At 41.1% G+C, this 22473-nt stretch overlaps 1 protein-coding gene across 2 annotated transcripts in view; it reads right to left on the bottom strand.

The window, feature by feature from the left end:
• LOC122811385 (vesicle-trafficking protein SEC22b-like) overlaps window positions 1-22473 on the bottom strand; it is a 442870-nt gene that overhangs the window by 36680 nt on the left and 383717 nt on the right. For both annotated transcript variants that reach the window (XM_044083198.1, XM_044083197.1), the window contains exon 4: window positions 8094-8240. In XM_044083198.1, the coding sequence (XP_043939133.1) occupies window positions 8094-8240 (147 nt within the window). The remainder of the gene's footprint in view (window positions 1-8093; window positions 8241-22473) is intronic.

The raw sequence follows: 22473 nt of genomic DNA, 5'->3' as shown, positions 1-22473 counted from the left end.
GGATGAAGAGGTAGTGGAGGAAAGGCATACCCAGAGTTTCTCCAACTGAATGATAGTGCATCCACATTCCATGCTAGTTTGTGAAATGTCCTTGTGCAAAAAATCTGTAACTGGTGGTTGAGGGGGGATGCAAACAGATCCATGTCCGGGCAGCCCCAGGCTTCTGTAATCATCTTGAATATTTAGGTGTCTAGCATCCACTCGTGTGGGTCTGACAGGTTCCTGCTCAGGCTGTCTGCCAGAATATTTTCTGAGCTTGTAGATCCACTTTGCAAGCTAGAGCTGTGTTCCATAGAGTCATGGCTAGTTTGCAAAGGGGGTAGGAGTGTGAACCCCCTTGCTTGTTTATGTACCACATAACTGTGGTGTTGTCTGTCCGTATCAGTAGCTGTCCTGGTTGTAGAAGATCCCTGAAAGCCAAGAGGGCATTCTGTACAGCTAACATCTCTTTTAAATTGATATGTAGGTGCTTCTGATCCTCTGTCCAAAAACCTTGCAGGCCTTTCCCCTGCAAGTGGGCTCCCCATGCGTAATCCGATGCGTCCGTGGTTAACACTTGGCTGGTTGGAGGCAGACTGAAGGCTTTCCCTTTGTTGTGAAGACATGCCATGGTCCACCAATGGAATTCCTTTTGTAGGCAAGGCAAGACAGCAATCTGTGTGTCTAGACTGTGGCATTGCTGGGACCATTTAGACTTTTTAGGTACCACTGTATTTTTCTCATATGTAGTCTTGCATTTGGTATGAGAAGGATGCAGGAGGCCATGTAACCCAAAGCCTGCAGGAATATCCTTGCAGTTAGCTGAGACATTAATGCCAAGGTTTTGAAAGTTGAAGCCAGCTGTAGTTGTTTTTCGGATGTCAGGAATGCCATCTGGGTGTCTAGACTGTGGCATTGCTGGGACCATTTAGACTTTTTAGGTACCATTGTATTTTTCTCATATGTAGTCTTGCATTTGGTATGAGAAGGATGCAGGAGGCCATGTAACCCAAAGCCTGCAGGAATTTCCTTGCAGTTAGCTGAGACATTAATGCCAAGGTTTTGAAAATTGAAGCCAGCTGTAGTTGTTTTTCGGATGTCAGGAATGCCATCTGGGTTGTTGTGTTTAGAAGAGCACCCAGAAAAGTTATCTGTTGTGTGGGTGTCAAATTTGACTTTATGTTCACAGTGAATCCCAGGTGCTTGAGTAGATTTTGAACAAATTCCACTTGCTGGAGTAAGACATCCTTGCTGTCTGCTTGAATAAGGCAGTCGTCCAGATAAGGGTAAATTTGAATTCCCTTGAGTCTGCAATAAGCTACTACTGGTGCCAGGCACTTGGTGAAGACCCTGGGTGCAGTAGACAAGCCAAAGGGCAGCGCAGAGAATTGGTAATGTTTCGAGCCGGCCTTGAACCGGAGGTATTTTCTGCACTCCTGTCTGATAGGGATGTGTAGGTAAGCCTCCTTTAAATCCAATGTCACCATCCATGCATTTTTGCTCAACATTGGCAGGAGCTGCTGCAGAGTAAGCATCTTGAACTTTGGTATCTCCAGGAAAGTATTTAAGACAGACAGATCCAGGATGGGTCTCCATGAATTTTGTTTTCTGGGAACTAGAAAGAGCCTTGAGTAAACACCTTGCCCAGTCTCCGATTGCGGAACCAGTTCTATGGCCCTCATAGCCATGAGGGATCCCACCTGGTTTAATGCCTCTGCCCATTGGTGTTTTGGTAGGTCTGGCCATCCGTTTGGTCTTGGCAAGGTATGAAAGTGGAATTTGTAACCTCTTGAAACTACATCCAGAACCCACTTGTCTTGGGTTATGCAAGTCCAATTTTGTTGAAAAAGGGAGAGTTTTCCTCCTAGAAGGGCTTCCAGGAGAAAAGTTCCTGGAGCCATGCAGGGGGAATCATTGAGCCTGTTTTCTATAAGATTGAGGTCTGTCCTCTCCACCCCTGGGGGCGGAAGCACTCCACTGTCTAGGTCTGTGCTTGGGTCCTCCCTCTGGAGCGCCTATATCTACCCCTCTGAGGCCTGTCCGAGCTGGGAAAGGACCAATTTTTAGTTGGCCAATTTCTGCTAAATCTTGGGGGCTGAACTTGTAAGAAATCCTTAACCGTTTGCATGGATTTTGCCTTCCTCCATTTTCTTTATCACCTCTTCAGCCTTAGACCCAAACAAAGCATTATGCTGAACAGGAGCATCCAATAACTTTGCTTTCACTTGATCAGGTAAGTTTTGCTCCTTTAACCAAGCATGCCTTCTAGTGACTGTGCCAGTGGCAGCCACCCTGCATGAAGACTCCAAGGCATCAAAACCACAGTGTAAACCATGCTTCCTCACTTGCTCAGTAGCATGCATCAAATCGTGTAATTCCTTATTATCTGCACATGCAGAAATGGTACCTAGCTTTTGTTTCATAACAGACAGCAGTAATTGCTGATAATTTAACATATGAAATTGACAATTTAAAGCCCTAATAGATAAAGTACCAGAAGCGTACACTTTTTTGCCCCATCTCTCCAAAGCTCTAGAATCCTTATCTGTTGGAATAGGGTTTTTAGCAAAGGCGGCCTTAACACCCTTAGGACCCTGAGAAATGGTTTCTGGATCAGCAGTAGGATTTTTGCAAAGGAACTGGTGGGAGTCAGGGACCCTGTAATATCTGTCAGGCTTAGCAGGGGCTGGAGGAAAGGAGTCAGGAGTTAAATTAGCCACAGAAAAGGCATCGTCCACAATATCCAAAATAGGAGGAATAGCCAGGGGTCTGTTGGGGTAGAAGAAGGAAATCCCTAAGCCTTCTCTTAGATTCAGAGTACTCCTGTCCTTCCCAGTGAAAATGTTCCCTCATGTCATGTAAAGTTTCCCCAAAAGAAAATTTCTCAGGGGGAGAAGCTGATGGAATGGACTCCTCAGCATCAGAATCCTCATAAGGAGGGAAAGTATATTCCTGTTCAGAGGAAGACACTGAAGAAATAGATGCCTGATCAGAGGATTCATAATCCAATTCTTGCCATGGCCTTTTGTCTGGAGGGGGATGTGAACCCCTAATCATGGTTAGTAAGTCCTCCGCCATTTTAAGTAGCTGTTTCTGAGATTTGGGTCCCGGATCAGAAGAGGCCTGGGCTGGTGTCTTAGATTTAGAATGAGTCTTTGCCTTTGCCTGTATCAGAACTGTGTAGGCCTGAAAACCCCCTCGGAAGCCGGTACCTGCACAGCAGCTCCAAACCCATCCGAGGGAGCATTGTCCGAAGGTCCTGCAGCTGGAGTACTCAAAGGCCTAGTTGGCTCCTCGTGGGAGTCCGTTTTGGACCTCGGAGGCCTGTCCTTATCCTTGCGTCGTTTGTGAACTCCGGTAGTCGGAAGCGTGTCCGATGACATTTTATAATTAAATCGCCTGCTAATGTAGTGAAAAGCAAAATCGTACCTCCACTTAATAGTACGTTGGTTAAATCTAGCACAAAACCGACAACTAGCTACGTCGTGGTCAGGGCCTAAACAAGAAATACAGTAAGAGTGGAAATCCTTATGAGGTATTTGCTTCCCACAAGAAATGCAATTATTAACTTTTTCTGACATCGGACTGGAGCAAGAAAAAAGTTTCCCCAACGGGGTACTTAGCTTTGTGAAGAAGAAGTAAGTCTTCGAATTGAAGCACGAAAAAATATCAGGAGTCAGCTGACCGGCACTTGCGAACTGCTTCCACCGCACGGCAAGAAAGACTGGAGAACATGGCGTCGGCCGGCAGCTTTGTACTCTTGGCGCTCTGACATCAGGGAGCATGACTGAATAGCAGACACTGGACCCAGACTTTGGGATTCTGGTCGACAGAGGGCTGCCTGCCGGCAGGAAGAACCCTACAGTGATGACTGCAACAGTGAAACACGATTAACATCGGGTAGAGTGAGCATGCACCCCTTCTGGGGCTGGTAATCCAAGTTCTCTATAAGCTTGCAAAATACAAAGCGAAATCCATTTAGCGATAGTCACTTTTGAAACTGGTTTTCCCAAAAATGGTTTAACAATGGAAACAAAAAGCTGATCAGATTTACGGAAAGGTTTGGACCTATGCAAATAAAATCATAACCGCCTGTGCACATCCAGAAAAATGAAGTTTATATTCCCCTTTATTTTGAAAATTAGGGAAGAATACAGGCAAATTAATCGACTGATTAATATTTTACTCTGAAGCAACTTTAGGTAGAAAGGACGTGTTAGTCCTGAGAGATACTCTAGCCTTGTGAAACACTAGGTAAAGCGGTTTCATACACAGGGCTTGAAGTTCCGACACTCTCCTGGCTGAAGTAATAGCCACCAGGAAGGCAGTTTTCCATGATAAGAAGTTTAAGTCAAGTGATGCTGCAGGTTCGAATGGGGGCGCGATCAAAGCCTGAAGGACCAAAGTCAGGTCCCATGGCAGAGACAGATTCTTAATAGGAGGCCTCAGAAGAAAAGTACCCTTCAAAAAAGTCTTGCAAATTCTGGCAGCAGCTAGAGAGCCTGAATATTCTCCAACATGAAAATGGGAAATAGCCACCAGCTGTACTTTCACTGTGGAAGAACTAGTCCCTTGTTGGAAAATATGAGACAAAATGTCTAACGCCACTGGAACCGGAGCGGTTAAAGGATCCAGATTTCTCTCTGAAGCCCAAATGGAAAAACATTTCCACTTACTACTGCAGACTTTCCTGGTAGAGGACATATGCGCCGCTATTAGGATGGATTTAACTGGGAAAGAGATACCGGGAGTCCTAGCAACTAATGGAACTGGAGTAACCAGGCTGAGAGGGCTTGAGACGGTCCAGATTCAGGGGAGCAATTCCCGAGGGATGATGAATAAGATCCGGAATGGGATCCAAGATCCAGGGCAGAGCTACGAGATGAGACCGCAGGCAAGGGAGCCAAACGTGACGAGGCCAGAATGGTGCAATGAGGATAACTCTGCTCCCCAACCGACAAGCTTTCTGTAAAAACTTTGTCATGAGAGGAAGCTGGGGATACGCATAAAGAAGACCAGGTGGCCAAGCATGGCCAAGAGCGTCTCTGGGGGCTTCCCCCATCTGGGGGAATTAGAGCAAAAAACTCGCTGCACTTCGGGTTGGATGGCGATATGAAGAGATCGCAGCAAGGCTGACTCCACCTGAGGAAGATCTGATCTGCTACATAAGGATTCAGAGACCACTCGTAAGGTCGAAAGGATAGTCCTGCTCAATTTGTCTGCTAAGATGTTGGACTGACCTAGAATGTGCATTGCTATCAGAAAACGGTTGGTGGAGATCGCACATTCCCATACTCTCATGGCCTCTCGACAAAGTGGATAAGACCTGGTTCCCCCGTTTGTTGATGTACCAGACCACTGACATGTTGTCTGACTGGATAGCAATAGTTCCCAGAGGAAGACAGGCCACACAGGAAAAAAGCAAGTATCAGTCTAAACTGGCCATAGCACAGAAGGGAAGAAAGGACCAAATGCATAAAAAAATAACTGATAACCCTTTGCCAAATGTGTGTGGAAAACAGGTGTGAAAACCGAGGCCTTGATGACAATGTCAATACTAAAAATTGCTTCAATGGTATAAACAGAAGAATGACTTTTATAGTTTTGGTTAGACATTTGAATGCATGCACAATTACCCCCAAAACAGAAAATGGGCAAAGGGTGAGGTTTTTAACCCTTCTGCTTATGGATAAGGCAATGCATGTTGTTAGCAAGTTGGATGCACTAACAAGGGAAGTGTCAGTGGCATAACAAGTACCACACTCACTTTTGTACTGAAAGACCAGAAGTCTGTCAGTTCTCTTCCCACTCTAGGTGAATGGATTGATGACACTGCATTACATCATTAAGACAGCGCTGCACTCTTGTGTCCTGTCATCTTTCAGCTAAGATGTTAAACTGAGGTTCCATTTGCTTGAAGTAGTGGCAGCTCAAGTGAATGTAAAAGATCCAATGACAACTATCAAAAAGAGCACTGGAAGTTCCTCAAAGACCTGGTCAAATTTTCCCTAGCACTGACCTTATAGGATACATTCCTCAATATGGCTGTAACTGCTCCTCTCATCAGGCAGTTCAGATGAAAACATCATCCTTCATTAGTTGAGACACAGAAAAAGAATGTAGGTAGCAAATGAGAGCTTGGGGCAATCTAAGGGAAAGACTTTGAAGACAGTTGTGTCGGCCAGTGTCAGGTCTATTGTCTTTCCTTATCCAGCCTCTACTCAGGATCCATGTGAGAACCCCATCTATCAGACACTACAATGGCAACCACCTAAGGGTGCTATCTTCTTAGGAAATGTAGACTTGAAAGCTCTCACCCTCTGATCAATGTCTAGGATAAAGTGCTGGCAACTGTAACACTTCCTCACATCATGGACCTCTCTCAGGTAATAAATAGGCTTGCTGTATGGGTCAATGGCTTGATCAGATGATAACAGGAACATTTCTGAAGGGTGGCTGTTTTGGTCTAGGGTGGCTGTTTGGGTCTATATTGTAAAGTTGAATGCTTACCTTATCGAATACCTAAACGTCGGCACGTCATCAAACTGCAAAAACATTGATTGTCCAGAAGAGCGAAAGCGGAAACGTCAAATCGTCATGATTGGCCTTCTGCGGTACAGCTCCGTAAGGTAAGTATGTGATAGTTATGGACCTTAGGGTTAGGGTGTGGGTTAAGGTAAGTGCATAGATGGTAATGTATGTTAGATTTAGTGTAGGGTTTTGTTAAGTGTATGTGTTTGCATTACTTAGTTTGTTTGGGTTTAGCTTTTTAAGGTAAGTGTGCAATAGTTATGGACCTTAGGTTTAAGGTGCGGGTTAAGTTAAGTGCATACATGGTGGTATATGTAAGACTTAGTGTAGGGTTAGAAGTAGGGTTTAGTTTAGTGTTAGAAGTAGGGTTTTGGTTAGTGTACGTATGTGGTTTATTTAGTTTGTGTAGGTAGTATGTAGCGGGCGGTGGGTTGGGACAAGTATGACAGTTCAACTTTTTGAATTTCGCGGTTTAGGGCATTCAGCGTTTATGCGGTTCGATGATGACAGGTCGACATTTAGGTATTCGACAAGGTAAGCGTTCGACTTTATAATACAGACCCGGCTGTTTCCCCCTTTGAGCTTACTCTATCAGCCCCCTCTTACTGATCTTGAGCCCACTCGTTCCTCTAGTACTGGGAAGTCTCCACCTTGAGCATGACAGCTGACCAGAAAGGACCAAGGCAGCCAAGGAAGTTGCTACTGTGTTAGACATTATGGTGTTACTTTAGGTCCTAAGCTTGCCCCTAGTGGCTGACATTGGCACTCACATAACCAATGAAGCCTATTATGACCTCCCATGGTGCACATGCACACATATGCTAATGTCAGCTATCACCAGCTTGGCAACACAAAGCCCACATACCTAGCCTTGGCCACTTCAATGTCTTGCAAACACTCAACTGTTTGGTAAAAAACACTGAAATGGAACTACCATTCCCTACTCCAGGATGGGTGAGCTGGAGTTGGTTACTTATCTCAAATCCTCCACCAGGCTCCCCCAGTGGCCAAGCCACTATATAACTCAGGTCATCTGGGTTGTAAGTAGGAATGCATCCCTCTATGCCACAGAGCCAGGCTATCACACAAACCTTAGCAGGTTTCAATGATTAAGGCACTGAATATAGTAATCTTTGAATGACAAAGTTAGCACTGAGATAGGACCTTAACAAGCAACATTAAATAAACTGGGAAAGCAATGGCTAGATGCATCCTTGTACTGTACCAAAAGCACCACAACATGCACTGGGAGATACAGTAGACAGCGCAGATTTGGAAATGTACCAAGTTGGGGACATCAGTAGAGGAAATCTTAAAAAATTACCCACTGCAGTGGGCATCTGAAGTCAAGTCAGTGAAATACATGTTTACATCATGTGACAACTTCCCCAAGCAGAACCAGATTATCAAAGTCAAAGTCAAGTCTGTTTCTGCCTTTCTGAATTTTCTGCCTATTTACCCTCAACAACAGTGTAATAAATCAATGATGCTTGCTTAAAATGAATATGCTATTGACTGGCAGACATACAGATCTTTCAATGGAAAAATATGTAAAGTGATTCCAGCAAATTGCCTTGACGTACCTGAGAGGGCCTCACCCCTCTGGAGGACTTCTTCAATATTTGTTACCATAATCTTCTGCACATCCTGTAGTTCAGTGTTAATAGAGCTGAGATGGCGTCGGGACCATGAATCAATGTAGGTCTTCTTTAACTTCTGGATATAACTATCTGAAAAAAATACATTATATGGTCACAACCACAAGGTACAATCACCTAGCACCAAATTTCACTGTTTAGACATGAAACTGATGTGATGATGAGCAGGAAACCCCACCAGTATGAACATAAGAACAAACTAAATTTTAAATGCAACTTACTTCTAAAAGAGCTGACCACACAAAAACTAACATGCAAAACAGTTTGAACGTTCATAAAATAAGTCACAGTTGCTTTGTTAAGCTATTTAATACTTGAGATTATGCATTTCTTATCAAATAGTAATGTATTGTGAAATCAATATTTTGCTAAAAATACAGATATTTTGTTCTGCTTCCCTCTGTCAGCAGTATGTGACATGCCCATTTTCTACATATTATCTAACAACCTTAGAAAAGTGTGCATAACTGGTAGCATATGTGACATGTTACTAGAAAATGCATTAAAATTATAACACATAAAGGATAAGGATAGAAAACACTTGGCAGTAGAAAACAATAACCAAAACTTAAACTGCTATGAACCACAGAAACAGAAGAATCCATGGTTGGATAAAAACACTTAGTTTTACTAAGGTTTAGCGTACAACTCTTTCATTCAACAACTGAACTTCTTCAGACCCTTAACATTAAGACAGTTCACAACTTCTTCCTCGCTCTCATTTCCTTTCTTAACAGCATAAAAAAGTCTGTCCTCCTGCAAATTCAATAACTTCATTTCTTTCACCTTTTTCAGAATATTGTAGTGGCTCTGTCTACTTGCTTAACACTTTCTCATTGATTAGCAGAGTATCCCACACTCCTGCTGAATTCAGTAAATCAGCTTTCTGAGACAGCTTTTGGAGAGTGGTTTGGGAGAGAAAAGATCCAGATTCAGCAAGAGTGTGGAGACCCTGCTAATCAATGAGAAAGAATAAGCAGGTAGACAGAGCATTGTTCTGAAAAAGGGGGAAGAAGTGAAGTCGATGACTTGCAGGGGGACAGACTTCTTTATGCTATTGTGAAATGAGAAATTGAGAGAGAAAAATGTCATGAGCCCACCATAACATTAAGGTTTTGAATTCTGCTGTTGAATGAAAGTGTTACGCTAAGCTACTTATTTTAATCCTGCCGTGGATTCTTCTGTTTGTGACTCATGGAAGTTTTGTTTTTGAAAGTGACAGGTACTCAAGTTAGCTGGCTATCTAACAACCTTAGAAAATTGTGCATGTGCTTTCTTCATTATGAAAACGTGCATAAACTAAAAAAAAAAGAAATCAGTTCTGCTTGCTGGCTAATGAAAAGCTATCACAAGGTTGTGCTTCTCACGTTTCTTTACAGTAATGCAAAGCTTATATTTCCTATTGCAAGTCTACTTTACAGATAAAGTATTTGGTACTTTTAAAGTAAATCTGCCCTAGATGGTCTTTTAAATACGCAAATAATTGAAGGACAGCTTACATTTTACAGCACTAACCAGTAACAAATCATTTTTTATTGGGGGGGGGGGGGGGGGACAGGGACGACAAAATCACAGAAAAGCCAATTTTGAAAAAACTTTTCTCCTTAAAACTTTTTTGCAGGGGGATGAGGTGCAAGCCCTCCCTGCACCCCCAGATTTATATATACCAACTCCAGGATTGCCATAACTCAGAGAAAATGGAATAATGTGAGAAATGGGATCTCTGACTTGGTATTTGCATGTCCATTCTTTCGACCATTCAGTCTCTGCGTTTCAGGACTCGCTGTAGTGGGTCCCAACTTTTCAGTCTCGGAGTTTCAGGACTCGCTGTAGTTTCAAACTGTCTCGATTTCTCACTTGTTATATCACTAGAATATCCAATACTCCAAGCATCCTTCTCAGCTAACAGCATTTAACATCAGTTACACTAGTGATATGTAAACCGCTACTGCCAGATTTTTTCTGGTAGCCTAGAACTGGACTACTTGACACAGACAGAGCAAAAAAAACAAAACAGATAGACAATATAGCTAGTGTATGTAGCTGTGATTTTCTAACTTGCTAATCCACCTAGGGTTGCTATTTTACTGGGAGGTCCCAAGTGAAAGGCTGTATCACCACCCAATTTGATTATACAGTCTGAAAACAACTTTCATCTAACAATAAAGCACAGCATCCAGTTTTCTTTTTTGTGGTGCAGCGGTTAGCGTTGCCGCCGTGTGTGTGTGTGTGTGTGCCTTCTGTGGAAGGTTGGGTGCCAGGCTGGCAACTCGATACTGTAAAACTCCACTGCCAATCATGAGCGGACAGGTGATCTGCCGTGGCAACCCCTAACCAGGAAAAAGCCGAAAGAAGAAGATCATCCAGTTTTCTTTTTTCATTACCACAATTTTGTGTCTACTTATATGGCCTTCATTTAGCTACATATTTAAGCATCAGCAACTTATCACAATTTCTTAGTCCTGCTACTGACAGATTTATAAAAATGTAGAAAAAATGATTTATTTTTTTAAAATGTAGAAAACATGATGCTGCCTGCACTGTATAGTCAATACTTGATTAAACGACTGCAGTCTCTGGTATTTTTACTTAGTTGCTCAAAGAATAAGTCACATTTAAACATCTCTGTAGATATTGCATAAATCAGTTACCTGCTGTATACAGTCAGCTCTAAATTATGGAAGACCTAGTGGACAATTGTATAGCAAAGTACCAAGTAAATTAATTTCTGGGTTTAACAATAGTCCTGAGTGGGATTCATAAATATGGTACATTTTATGGATTATACAGTAGAGTGCTAAAAAACCAAGGAAAAATGGCAACCCCCAGTTCATGAACAGCATCATCACAGAACTGCAGAAGTGATGCTACTGTGCATATACATGGCATCAGTTATACAAGATACATAAAAATAATCAGGTGGCCATAAATAACCACTCAAATGCAATCACATTGCCTAAGGATGCATAGCAGTCCCCGACTATGAATAACCAAAGGATAAGCCTTCGCAGTATTACAATACCACATTTTCCAATGGCCATTACTCTTAAGCCACCACTCATTATCTTTACCTTGCCTTTGTTCCTCAGAGCACATTATTTCCATACTAAAAAAATCAGGAAAAGCAAATAACACAATCATCAACCCCTACAGCCTAAAAAAAAAAAAAAAAAAAAAACCAAGCTGTTCCAGAGGCCTACTGTGTCTGTGAGGGAATCGGTGTATGTGCTTGTCAGAGAGACAAAGTTCAAATATCTGTCTTGCATTCTGCAAACACCTGGTTACAGCTCTTTTCACTCAGCCTGGCCCATCAAACAAGGAGGTACTGTATCTATTTTATAAGTCAATTCTTCAATAGGTTTATAAAAACAAACTGTGGGCATGAAATACGCTACATCCACGTTACAATAAATACCACAAACTACAGTTTTGTAACATGTTACTATATCCCTCTATACCATCTGAAAAAAACACGATCATCACTTTGATAAATTTATAGGCCTCCCCATAACAGAAAATACTTTTCCTGCTTTGTGACACAAACTATCCTTGCACTGAGGAGGAGAAATATGCATCTATCAAATAATAGGCAAAAAATCCACTAGAACGTCATAAACTAATAATTTTGAAGAAAACTGCAAAAATACAAATAAGGGGAAAATATATTAGACATCCTGATAAAGAAACCTACCAGCTATGCAAGGCAAAACAATGCCAGCCTACTCACTCAGAACACAATGCCTTGATGCTCTGCATGCACACCAAACTAAATGCAACAAAAATAGTGTTAATATTAAGGATTTTCAAACGGTAACTATGGTGTCCTGATCAAGTGTGTAAATCAGCTGGGACTAAAAATATTAGTTTCCTCACCATAATCTAACAGTTAATCACTCACAGCCATGTGCAACAGTTTAAAAAACAGCACCAATACATTCAACACCAGTAGCAAAAATAAAGTCGAAAATTCTGCAATAAACATAAATAGTGACCTTAAAAAAAAAAAAAAAAAAATCAACAAATTACTTAGCCAAAAGGAAAGAGTACAAACCCTTCAAACTTTACCAAACCAATGTAACAAAGTCATTTACATCTGAAAAGAACTCACTAAAACAATCAAAAGAAGGAAGGTTTCAGTTGAAATAAACTTTATCATCAAGATGGGTAAAAATGCTTTCTATAGACTCATCTGAAAAAATGAATGTAAAGAAACATGCTAGAACAAAGCAGAGTCGCAATAACAGAGTCAATGGATAGCAAATGTACTGGAATACACATCTGAAGTAAATTCTGGGCCGCAGAGGAAAACGGGGACCCCATCCATTCTTCCTCCCTAATGCAGTTTCACTTGAAATTAAAATTAAAAAGTCACCTGTGTTCTCAGTATCATCAGAAACACCTCCATGGGACTAGATGAACTACCAGAAAGCCTAATTTGTGCCATTAAAAATAGCCTAGTACACCCTCTTAAGCACATTTTTAAAATAGCATTCATCTTATCTATAAGCATCTATTGCAAGACCACCAGTTATTGTAGAGCCTACATTCTGCCTCTCAGCAGTCATCTTGGGATTAGTGCTTCTGTTTTCTCCTGGTGAGAGGAGTGTCGTTACATTATTTCCTGGAAACTGCTGATCACCAAAAAACGTAACTGCTTTATAGGTGACAGCTTAGAATCTGTGCTTATATTCTGGATCCTGGGGACAGTAGGAGCAGAGTGCACGGATTCCTGACTCTGGTTGGAGAGTGAGCGCCTGTGCTTAACATACCTGATTGGTCTGGTTGCTATTAGAGGCATCTACCAGAAAAAGGCTACAAAGCCTGCAGACCTTTGCATCATCTGGGACAAGACTGTGGATCACGAAACAGGCAAAGACCTGCTTCTCTTCTTGGGATTGGTGCTAAAACTAGCTAGTTTTAGCTAGAACTAGCGTTTTTTTTTTAGTTTCAGCACTCAAAACTGTTTCCTTGTGCTCAGCACTTGTTCAGAACTCATTGTAAACACTAAATAAACTACAAATTACTACAGCACTCGACTTTCCTCACTTGTCAAGAGGAAAACAGTTCTTAGTACTTAAATTAATAAGGATAAAATCAGTAATCCTACGTCAACGTCCCACTCGAGAAAGCGTTCCTGCTAAATTAATAAGCACCTATTCAGGCATGTCCACGGGTCAGTTCCCGGTGTTTTCTCCTGTCCACCTGATGAATCTGGGCATCTTGGGGCACCGTAGCAATTGCCTCATGTACACTGACAACACTCTCCTTCTACCACCCAACACTACAACCTGTGAGAGATGCACTTATATAGCCAAACTGGAAGCCAAGCTCTCTCCAGACAAGACTGGACTAGACAGTCAAGAGGAGAAGGTTAATACCAGCACCACACCACACAACACATAGTCCTTCAAAACCCACATTACCAAAACCCACACATAGAAACACAAAGCACACACCTACATTCATGGAGGATCTCATTAAAAATCTGCCCAAGCAACAGAGACTTCCCAAGCTGAAATGCAGACAACCACCACCACCCAACACTTCCCAAATGACACACAGCCCACAAAATCAGTGTGCCACTCAACTTCCGCCCATAAGGCAAAACAACATACCCAACACACTAGTCATAGTTGACTATAGTCAGGCACACTGATGTCCCCACTCACCAGGCTAAACAAGGAGAAAGTTACTGTCAGCTGCCTGTCGGGTGCCAGGATCCGCCACATAATGCACGCACTCAGGTTACTCCACAACAAGTACAAATACGACTTTGTCATTGTCCATTTTGGTGTGAATAACCTGAGATGTACCTCCCTGGACTACATGAAGAGAGATGGAGGAGCTCTCAGATCTAGTACCCCAGGAGGGTATGACCCTAGCCCTGAGTAGCATCCTGCCATCGCCCAAAATGATACCACAGTACAAGGACAAAATTATTGACTTCAAAAATTGGCTAAGCTTCTGGTGTCATTCTAAGGGGATCCAGTATCTGTCTGCCTGGGACGACATTGGTCAACAGACCACAATGCTTTGCCAAAGATGGCCTGCACCTGTCGCCCCTGGGATTCCAGATACTGGCTAAGGCTCTTGCCACCCCTATAGTGCCTTTTTAGGCAAGGTTCAAATGCTAAATTCACCACTGTAACAGGTACAAGCAAGCAAACTCTGAGGGTAATGCTACTCAATGCTAGAAGTATTAAATCTCATAATGCACTCACTTGAGATGCTGCTTAAAATGGAGAACATCGACATCTGTGCAGTGACAGAGACCTGGCTCAAGGCTCCAGAGAGCACCCCTGCATTACCAGGCTATAATTCATACTACACCTTTCGGCCACCCAACCTGGACTGAAACACTAAAGGCGGAGGCGTGTCCATATTCATTAAGGATACCCGCACCTCCAGGCTAGTTGCTCAACATAATGCATCCGAAATTATCCAAATGCAACTAACACTGGGCAAGACTGCAATCCAGGTTGTAGCTTGTTACAGACCCCCCCCCCCCCACCATGCCGCAGGATTCCCACTCTTCATTTCTTACGATACTGGAAAATATTAAGGTACAACCCAATATCTTAATTATGGGCGATTTCAACTACCCCACCATCAACTGGGAAAACTACTCATGTACCAACTCATTCGCTCAACGTTTTTTCTAGAATTTATAAATTCCAACGCCTTGGATTAGCGTGTCCACACTCCCACCAGGGGCAGCAATATCCTGGACCTGGTCATTACCAATATGGGTAACCGGTGTTCCATGCCAGAGGCCAACTCCTCGCTGGTCAGATCCGACTACAAACTAATCACCCTAGACATTCATAGACCCCACCCCATTAAGGAAACCACCGTCAAAAACTACTCCAAAGCCAACTTCATCCTTCTTAAGACAGAAGTGGCAAACTTCACAACACCCATGCAGACGACTGCTGAATCTTACACAAATGCACTGTTTAAGGACATACACGAGTGCATGGATCGTGCCATCCCCAACAGAACCAAGATGCTATCCTCCAAAAAAAAGGAAGCAAATCTGCTGGTCCACTGCCATAAACAAACTCTACAACAGAAGGAAAAAGCTGTTGCAACAAAAGAGTAAAATCCCAAGATTGGAGGACTCCCTGGTCAGCCTCAGCAAGAAGCTGAGATCCCTCATAAAATCCTCCAAAGCCAGTTATGAAAATAAAATCGCCACTGATTCCAAAGACAACCACAAAGCATTCTACAGCTATGTCAAGAATCTCAATGGCAACACTCAGATCTGCTCTGAGCTACGGCACAATGGCACTAAATATACAGAACCAACCGATATTGCCAACATCCTAGCGGACAGGTTCAGTGCTAACTTTACCCCTCTCTCACCCTCGAAAGGGCCCATCTTAATACCGGAAGAGTGCAAAGCCCCTGTAATCACAGATGAACAAGTAAAGACCGCACTCTCCAAAGCCAAGAACACAGCATCCATGAGACCAGACAACATAACTACAGAACAAACTGGCACCCCACCTAAGTACCATGTTCAATCATAGCCTCACCTCAGGCTATGTGCCTACTGAATGGCGCACAGCGACGGTTATCCCACTCCACAAAGAGGGTGCCACCATGGACCCCAGAAACTACCGCCCCATTAGCCTGACAAGCCTGGTCTGCAAGGCCATGGAACAGATCATCTTGGAGCTTATAAACAAAGACATAAGTAACCTCCAAACCTTGGAGCCCACTCAGTTTGCGCTTGTAAAAGGTAGATCATGTCTACTAAACCCGACTGACTTCTTTGAAGCAGTCACTAGAGCCGTAGACGAGGGCAAGGTAGTGCACACAGCTTATCTTGACCTCGCCAAGGCTTTCAATACCATCCCCCACTCTGGAATTATATATAAACTCACTAAACTGGGCATAAATCCCTATGTCACAAGATGGGTAGCCAACTGGCTCATTGACAGAACCCACACAGTAAAAGTAGCCGACTCAAAGTCTGTCTTCAGACCAGAGACGAGTGGAGTACCACAGGGTTCGGTCCTGGGTCCTCTCCTGTTCGGCATCTACTTCTCTGAAGTGCAGGCCAACACAGAAGGTCTTTGGCTAACAAAGTTCGCAGATGACTGCAAACTGGGAGCCATAATAAAATCACCTAATGATGCAGACATTCTACAAAAGGGCCTCACAGCGACAGATGCTGGGTGTCAAGATCATGGCCTCAAGCTCAATGCCAAGAAGGGCACGGTCATCCCCTTTGGGAAAAACTCGGTACCCATGAACTACTACATAGGTGGTAGCTCACTAAACACTGAAAGTGGGATAAGAGACCTCGGGACACAGGTGGACAGTAGTCTCTCCTTTGATAACCACATCACCACAGTAGTCAGGAAATCCTTCTACGTGGCACAACTCGTCACAAAAGGGTTGTACTCTAGAAAAAAGGAGGCCATTGTTCCTCTCTACTCATCCCTCATCAGACCCATTATAGAGTACAATGATGCCCCGTTTGGCATGCATCTTACTAGATACCTACAACAATTAGAAAGGCCACAGAAATACCTCACTAAGAGGATTACTGGCCTCAAAAAGATGCCATATGCAGACCATCTCAAAAACCTCCACCTCTACTCCGTCGCATATCGCCTACTAAGAGGCGATCTCTGCCTAACATACAAAGCTATGTCAAACCCAGAGCTGTTGGACATGCTACACTTAAAGAAATCTCAATCTCTCCGAACCACACGCTCCAGGGACCTAAACCTTATCACCACAATAAACACAACTTGCTGGAGGGATAGATTCCTGCATTGGTGGGGATTTTATGTTGGTAAGAGTAGTAGAAGGTTAAAGGATCGTATAATACAGCACAAGTCAGAGATTAGAAGAAACATCCCCACCAATGCACTTGCAAAACATATACATGGTAACGCTAATGGTCATAGCTTTAAATTTAGAGTTATAAAGATTATTGAACATAAAATGAGGGGAGGTGATCTTAATAATACACTGGAAAATATGGAATATTCATGGATAATAAAGCTACAAGCATATGTCCATCCGGGTATTAATAATGCAGTAAGTTTGAAGCTTGTATTAATTAAAAAACAACGAAAGTTTCATTAACTGAAAATATTTGCACATGCACACATATATATATATATATATATATATATATATATATATATATATATATATTTATTTTTTTTTATATATATATTTTATATACATTTATGTATTTTTGGTATATACGTATATGAAAATTTTTGTAATAATTTAGTATACATTTTTTAAATGTCGTGAATGTTTTTAATTGCTTTACATATGTTTTAGTTGTTCGATTGGTTGGCTGTGTCATATGATCGATTGTCTTCTAATATACAGTTGTGAATTAAATGATTTTTCATAGCACTGAAGAAGGGGAGACCCGAAAGCTTTGCTACAATAAATTTTGGTGATTTTACGCAACTGTGTTCTATTTTGTTTTGGTATTTTACTTTGTGTATTGAACACAGTGTACCACAGTGTTTTCTTTGACTGTTGGATTTTATTTTGTGTATTCACTGTGGGCGTCATTCACCGACTAATTACACAGCCAACTTTCAAATTAACTGTTGAGATGTCTGTTGCAGCGTCAAATTGCCTAGCTAATGGGCAAAAGGTTGTAATTCTGATATTTCACTAAGGAGCCTACTATTGAGGAAAAACAATCCTCTATTAACTTCTATGGACATATCGGTAACTGCAGCCGAACCAAGTGATGTGCGAGGACTGGAGCAGCTGAAGAAAACCGTAACCTATCTGGAAAAGAAAGTACAAATGTACAAGCGCTTCCAATGGCAACGCTTGAGTTTTGCAGCATACTTGGAACTAGGTATAGTTCCAAGAGGGCTACAAATTTTAAAGATTTTAAAGATGCCAAGTTACAGAAATACATATCCTGAGCTGTTAATGAAATGGCAGCAACTGAACCTAAAGGTCGGGGCGGATTATATGACCTTGATGAACGACTACTTTTTGGGCTTGGAAGGTGAGCTCCTTAGTGAAATTAATAACTATGAAGATAAAATTACTTCTAATAATATGTTCAACTTGATAACAGTTGAACATCAACGTATGATCGAAAGACTGTCAGTGTTAGATAAAAATCTAGAAATGCAAAAGAGGCGGAAAATAATGAGAGGCATGAATGATTATAAACTGGGCCAAATTTTTGTTTGGCCTAAGTGTAAATTTAGTGCTAATAATGTTGTTCAAAGGAGCCATAATTTAGACCAATTTGATACATTTGAAAATGATAGTGCTAATTCTTCTGCACTGATGACAGTAAAGCGAAAACTTAGTAATGGACAAAATTGTAATGTCTTTCCCGCCGTAGGAGATTCCAATGACGCTGTGTTGCAACAAAGTACCAATCAAAATCCTGCTAGTTTGCTAGCAAAAGATGAGCCAGCTGCTAGTGGAGGTGCTGAGTTGGGTGTGGGGCAGAAAGAATGCTCTGTAGCTTTTTTAAGACAGTTCAGGCCAATGCAAATCAACTTACCGGCCAAAATAGATATGGGAGACAAGCAAACAACAAGGGGGAGATCGAGGCAGCGTTCTTACATGGGGAAGAGAAAGAACGAAAGTCTGATACTGAAAAACAACATGGTACGCAAATAGATAGAGACTGTAACATTGTAAGTCTTTCTAGTTACACTTTGACTGACTTGGAAAAAGCTATTTTGAACAAAGGCCTGCAATTTATACCTAGCTGTATGGGCAATATTGTAGACGCTGTTACTGACTTGAAGTTGTTTGTGCGTAATATGAGTTTGAAATTGTTGTATAAAGATAACCAGCTTACTGCAACTAAAACTGTATGTAAAAAAAGCAGCACTTTCATCCCTCACAATTGTCCTATTTTGACTGCCCTTGAAGATTTATGTGAGGCAGAAATAAGGGCACTGTTTAGTGGCAATAGTAATTACAGATTTTATAATCTAAATGTGGAAGAGACCAAGGCTCTTGAAAATCTTGATAATGAATTGATAATTAAGCAAGCTGATAAGGGTGGGGCTATTGTGCTGTTTGCTAAAATGCATTACACGAACCTAATGGAAGAATTTCTAACTAATGATGATACCTTTAAAGTTGTAGAATACAATGAAGTGAAAAGATGTATTTTGAGTGTGAATATGTTTATGACTTGCAATTACAAGGTGATATATCCTTGGAAGAATTCACTTTTTTTCTGTTACATGTCCTGTGTTGCCTGTAATTTATGGGCTGCCAAAGATTCACAAGTCCATGATGAACCCCCTGATGAGACCAATAGTCTCGGTGAGGGGTTGGATCACGGAGCCTCTATCAATATTCATACAGGAATCCCTAAGTAAATACTTGGGTCAATGTAGGAGTATAATAAAAGACTCTGGTGATTTTTTAAAAAAAACTATACAACTGGATTAATAATAATAAAACTGAGAGTTATGTTATGGCAACCTTTGACATCAACTCATTGTTTAGTTATACCAAATGAATATGGTTTAGAAAGTATTCATGAATTCTTAAATAATAATACAAATATGACAGCAAGGAGAATATCTACAATATGTGAGATAATAGATATCATTCTTACAAATAATATTTTTGTTTTTGATAATACATTTTATTTGCAGACATCTGGAGTAGCCATGGGCACTCCGATGGCTAATGTTTATGCAAACATTGTATTGAACCAGTGGGAAAGTAAATATGCCTATAAGGATAATGGATTTTGTGTCCCAGAACTACTGTTCTACAAAAGATTTGTTGACGATTGTTTTATTTTGTGGAAAGGTACCATAGAAAATTTGAAGACTTTTATCTATTATCTAGAAGGAACAAATGAATTTCTACGTTTCAAAATGAATGCGTCAGAGATGAATATTGTAATTTTGGATATTAATTTACATATGGCCAATGGAAAAACAGAAACATCTGTACATAGAAAATTAGTGCATACTAATAGATATACAAACAGACATTGTATGCACGCCCCCCCCCCCATACATTTAAAAGCATAGCTAGAAGTTAGCTATGTAGAGTGAGTAGGTTGAATACTAATACGGATGAATGTATAAGACAAATGAATGATCTTAAGCAAGAGTTTGCTGAGAGGGGCTATGATATGGATAGTATAAATATTATAATGGAGGATGTTTTGAAAGAAAGAATGAATATTACAGCCCCGTTCTTCAGTGAAGAAAGGCAAGTAATGAGTGATAATAATATTAACAATTGGAAATGGAGATATATCACAAGCTACAATACTAGATCTAGAGGTGTAGAAAATATAATAAGAAAAAATTGGAATATTCGACTATCGATGCCTGAGCTTAAGAATATTCTAACAGAAAGGCCATATTTTGCCTATAGAAATGAAAGAAATTTTAAACAAAGATTATGTTACAAAGATCTTAGATCAGATAATACTGGCACTAGTATTAGGACTATTAGGAAAGGTACATTCCCATGCTACAATTGTAGCTGTTGTGAAGACCTATTGTCCGATACAGAATTTAGACATCCAGTTACTGTTTTTTCTTATAAGTTTGAATGTTATGCTAATTGTAATACAACATATATGGTATATTTAGCTACGTGTATTAAATGTCTTGCATTTTATGTTGGTAAGAGCAGTAGAAGGTTAAAGGATCGTATAATACAGCACAAGTCAGAGATTAGAAGAAACATCCCCACCAATGCACTTGCAAAACATATACATGGTAATACTAAAGGCCATAGCTTTAAATTTAGAGTTATAAAGATTATTGAACATAAAATGAGGGGAGGTAATCTTAATAATACACTAGAAAATATGGAATATTCATGCATAATAAAGCTACAAGCATATGTCCATCCGGGTATTAATAATGCAGTAAGTTTGAAGCCTGTATTACTTAAAAAACAATGAAAGTTTCATTAACTGAAAATATTTGCACATACACTTATATATATATTTTTATATATATTTTATATACATTTATTTATGTATTTTTGGTATATACGTATATGAAAATTTTTGTAATAATTCAATATACATTTTTTAAATGTCGTGAATGTTTTTAATTGCTTTATATAGGTTTTAGTTGTTCTATTGGTTGGCTGTGTCATATGATCGATTGTCTCATAATATATAGTTGTGAATTAAATGATTTTTCATAGCACTGAGCAAGAGGAGACCCGAAAGCTTTGCTACAATAAATTTTGGTGATTTTACACAACTGTGTTCTATTTTGTTTTGGTATTTTACTTTGTGTATTGAACGCAGTGTACCACAGTGTTTTCTTTGACTGTTAAATAAAAAATTCACCCCTGGGATCACTTCTGCGGCACTGCTTGACAGAGGGCACAGGAAAATAATCTTCCTGGGTAGCAAAGTCACGGAACCTTTTTGACTAGGCTTATATAGGCCCCAGGGCCAATAGCCTAGTACCTAACTATGGACTAAGCCAGCATCCAGTACATTTTCTCCATTCTCTGCTTGCAGATCTTCAACTCTTCATCATTCTTGTGCCTTCTGTTCTCCCACCACTGGGGAAATTTCCAGCTTGGAAGTGAGAGGAAAACAAAGGGGCTCTGTCATTCAGGCAGCCAAAGAACTGTTCGTGCTCTCACTTTCATTTAGCGATCCAAGCAATGACAGCATTTGTAAGTAAAGTTGTACCCTCACCCCTTGCTGGCTGACTTAGGTGCCTGCATCACCATGGGGACACACTATGACCTCCTACAGCATGGGATTACTCCCACCCACAAGCCAATCTGGATTATTGTCACTGGCTTGGCAAATCAAGCTCACATCCCTGGTTATAGCTGTAACTTTGTCTGCATGCCTCCAACTGTCGTCAGTCCACTAGTCCTTCTACTCAAACTATGCAAACTGGTGTTGGTCACCCAGTCCATACCTGCCCAGCTCTTCTAGCACCTGAGCCACAACACAAACTCAGGTCATCTGGGTCACAGTCAGGGTTTTATCCCTCCATGCCACAAAGTCAGATTTAATCCACAGTGGTTTTGTCAAAAGTAGAGGTTGCATGTCTTACCTCAGAAATGTTTTGTGCATGTAACCTGCTGAACAAAGGTTTGTTAGTTCATGCAGCCTACCTTAAGACCACTAAAGCAATCAGTATGAAATTCCAGATAGAATTAGAAATGAATGCAGGAATCTGAAGGTCTATGGATCAAAGTTATTACAGCTTTTAGGTCAAGCACAACAGGACTCCTATCCACACCATCCATTGTCACTAGCAGAGTCCCTTCATGCTCTGTCCTGGAGCTAGTCCTTTTATGGCATCTTTTTCTA

This window comes from Protopterus annectens, chromosome 9.part0 (assembly GCF_019279795.1).
Source record: "Protopterus annectens isolate FY-2018-M chromosome 9.part0, PAN1.0, whole genome shotgun sequence".
NCBI lineage: Eukaryota > Metazoa > Chordata > Ceratodontiformes > Protopteridae > Protopterus > Protopterus annectens.
Note: the sequence above shows the minus strand (reverse complement) of the source record. Positions and strands in the feature narration are given on the sequence as shown.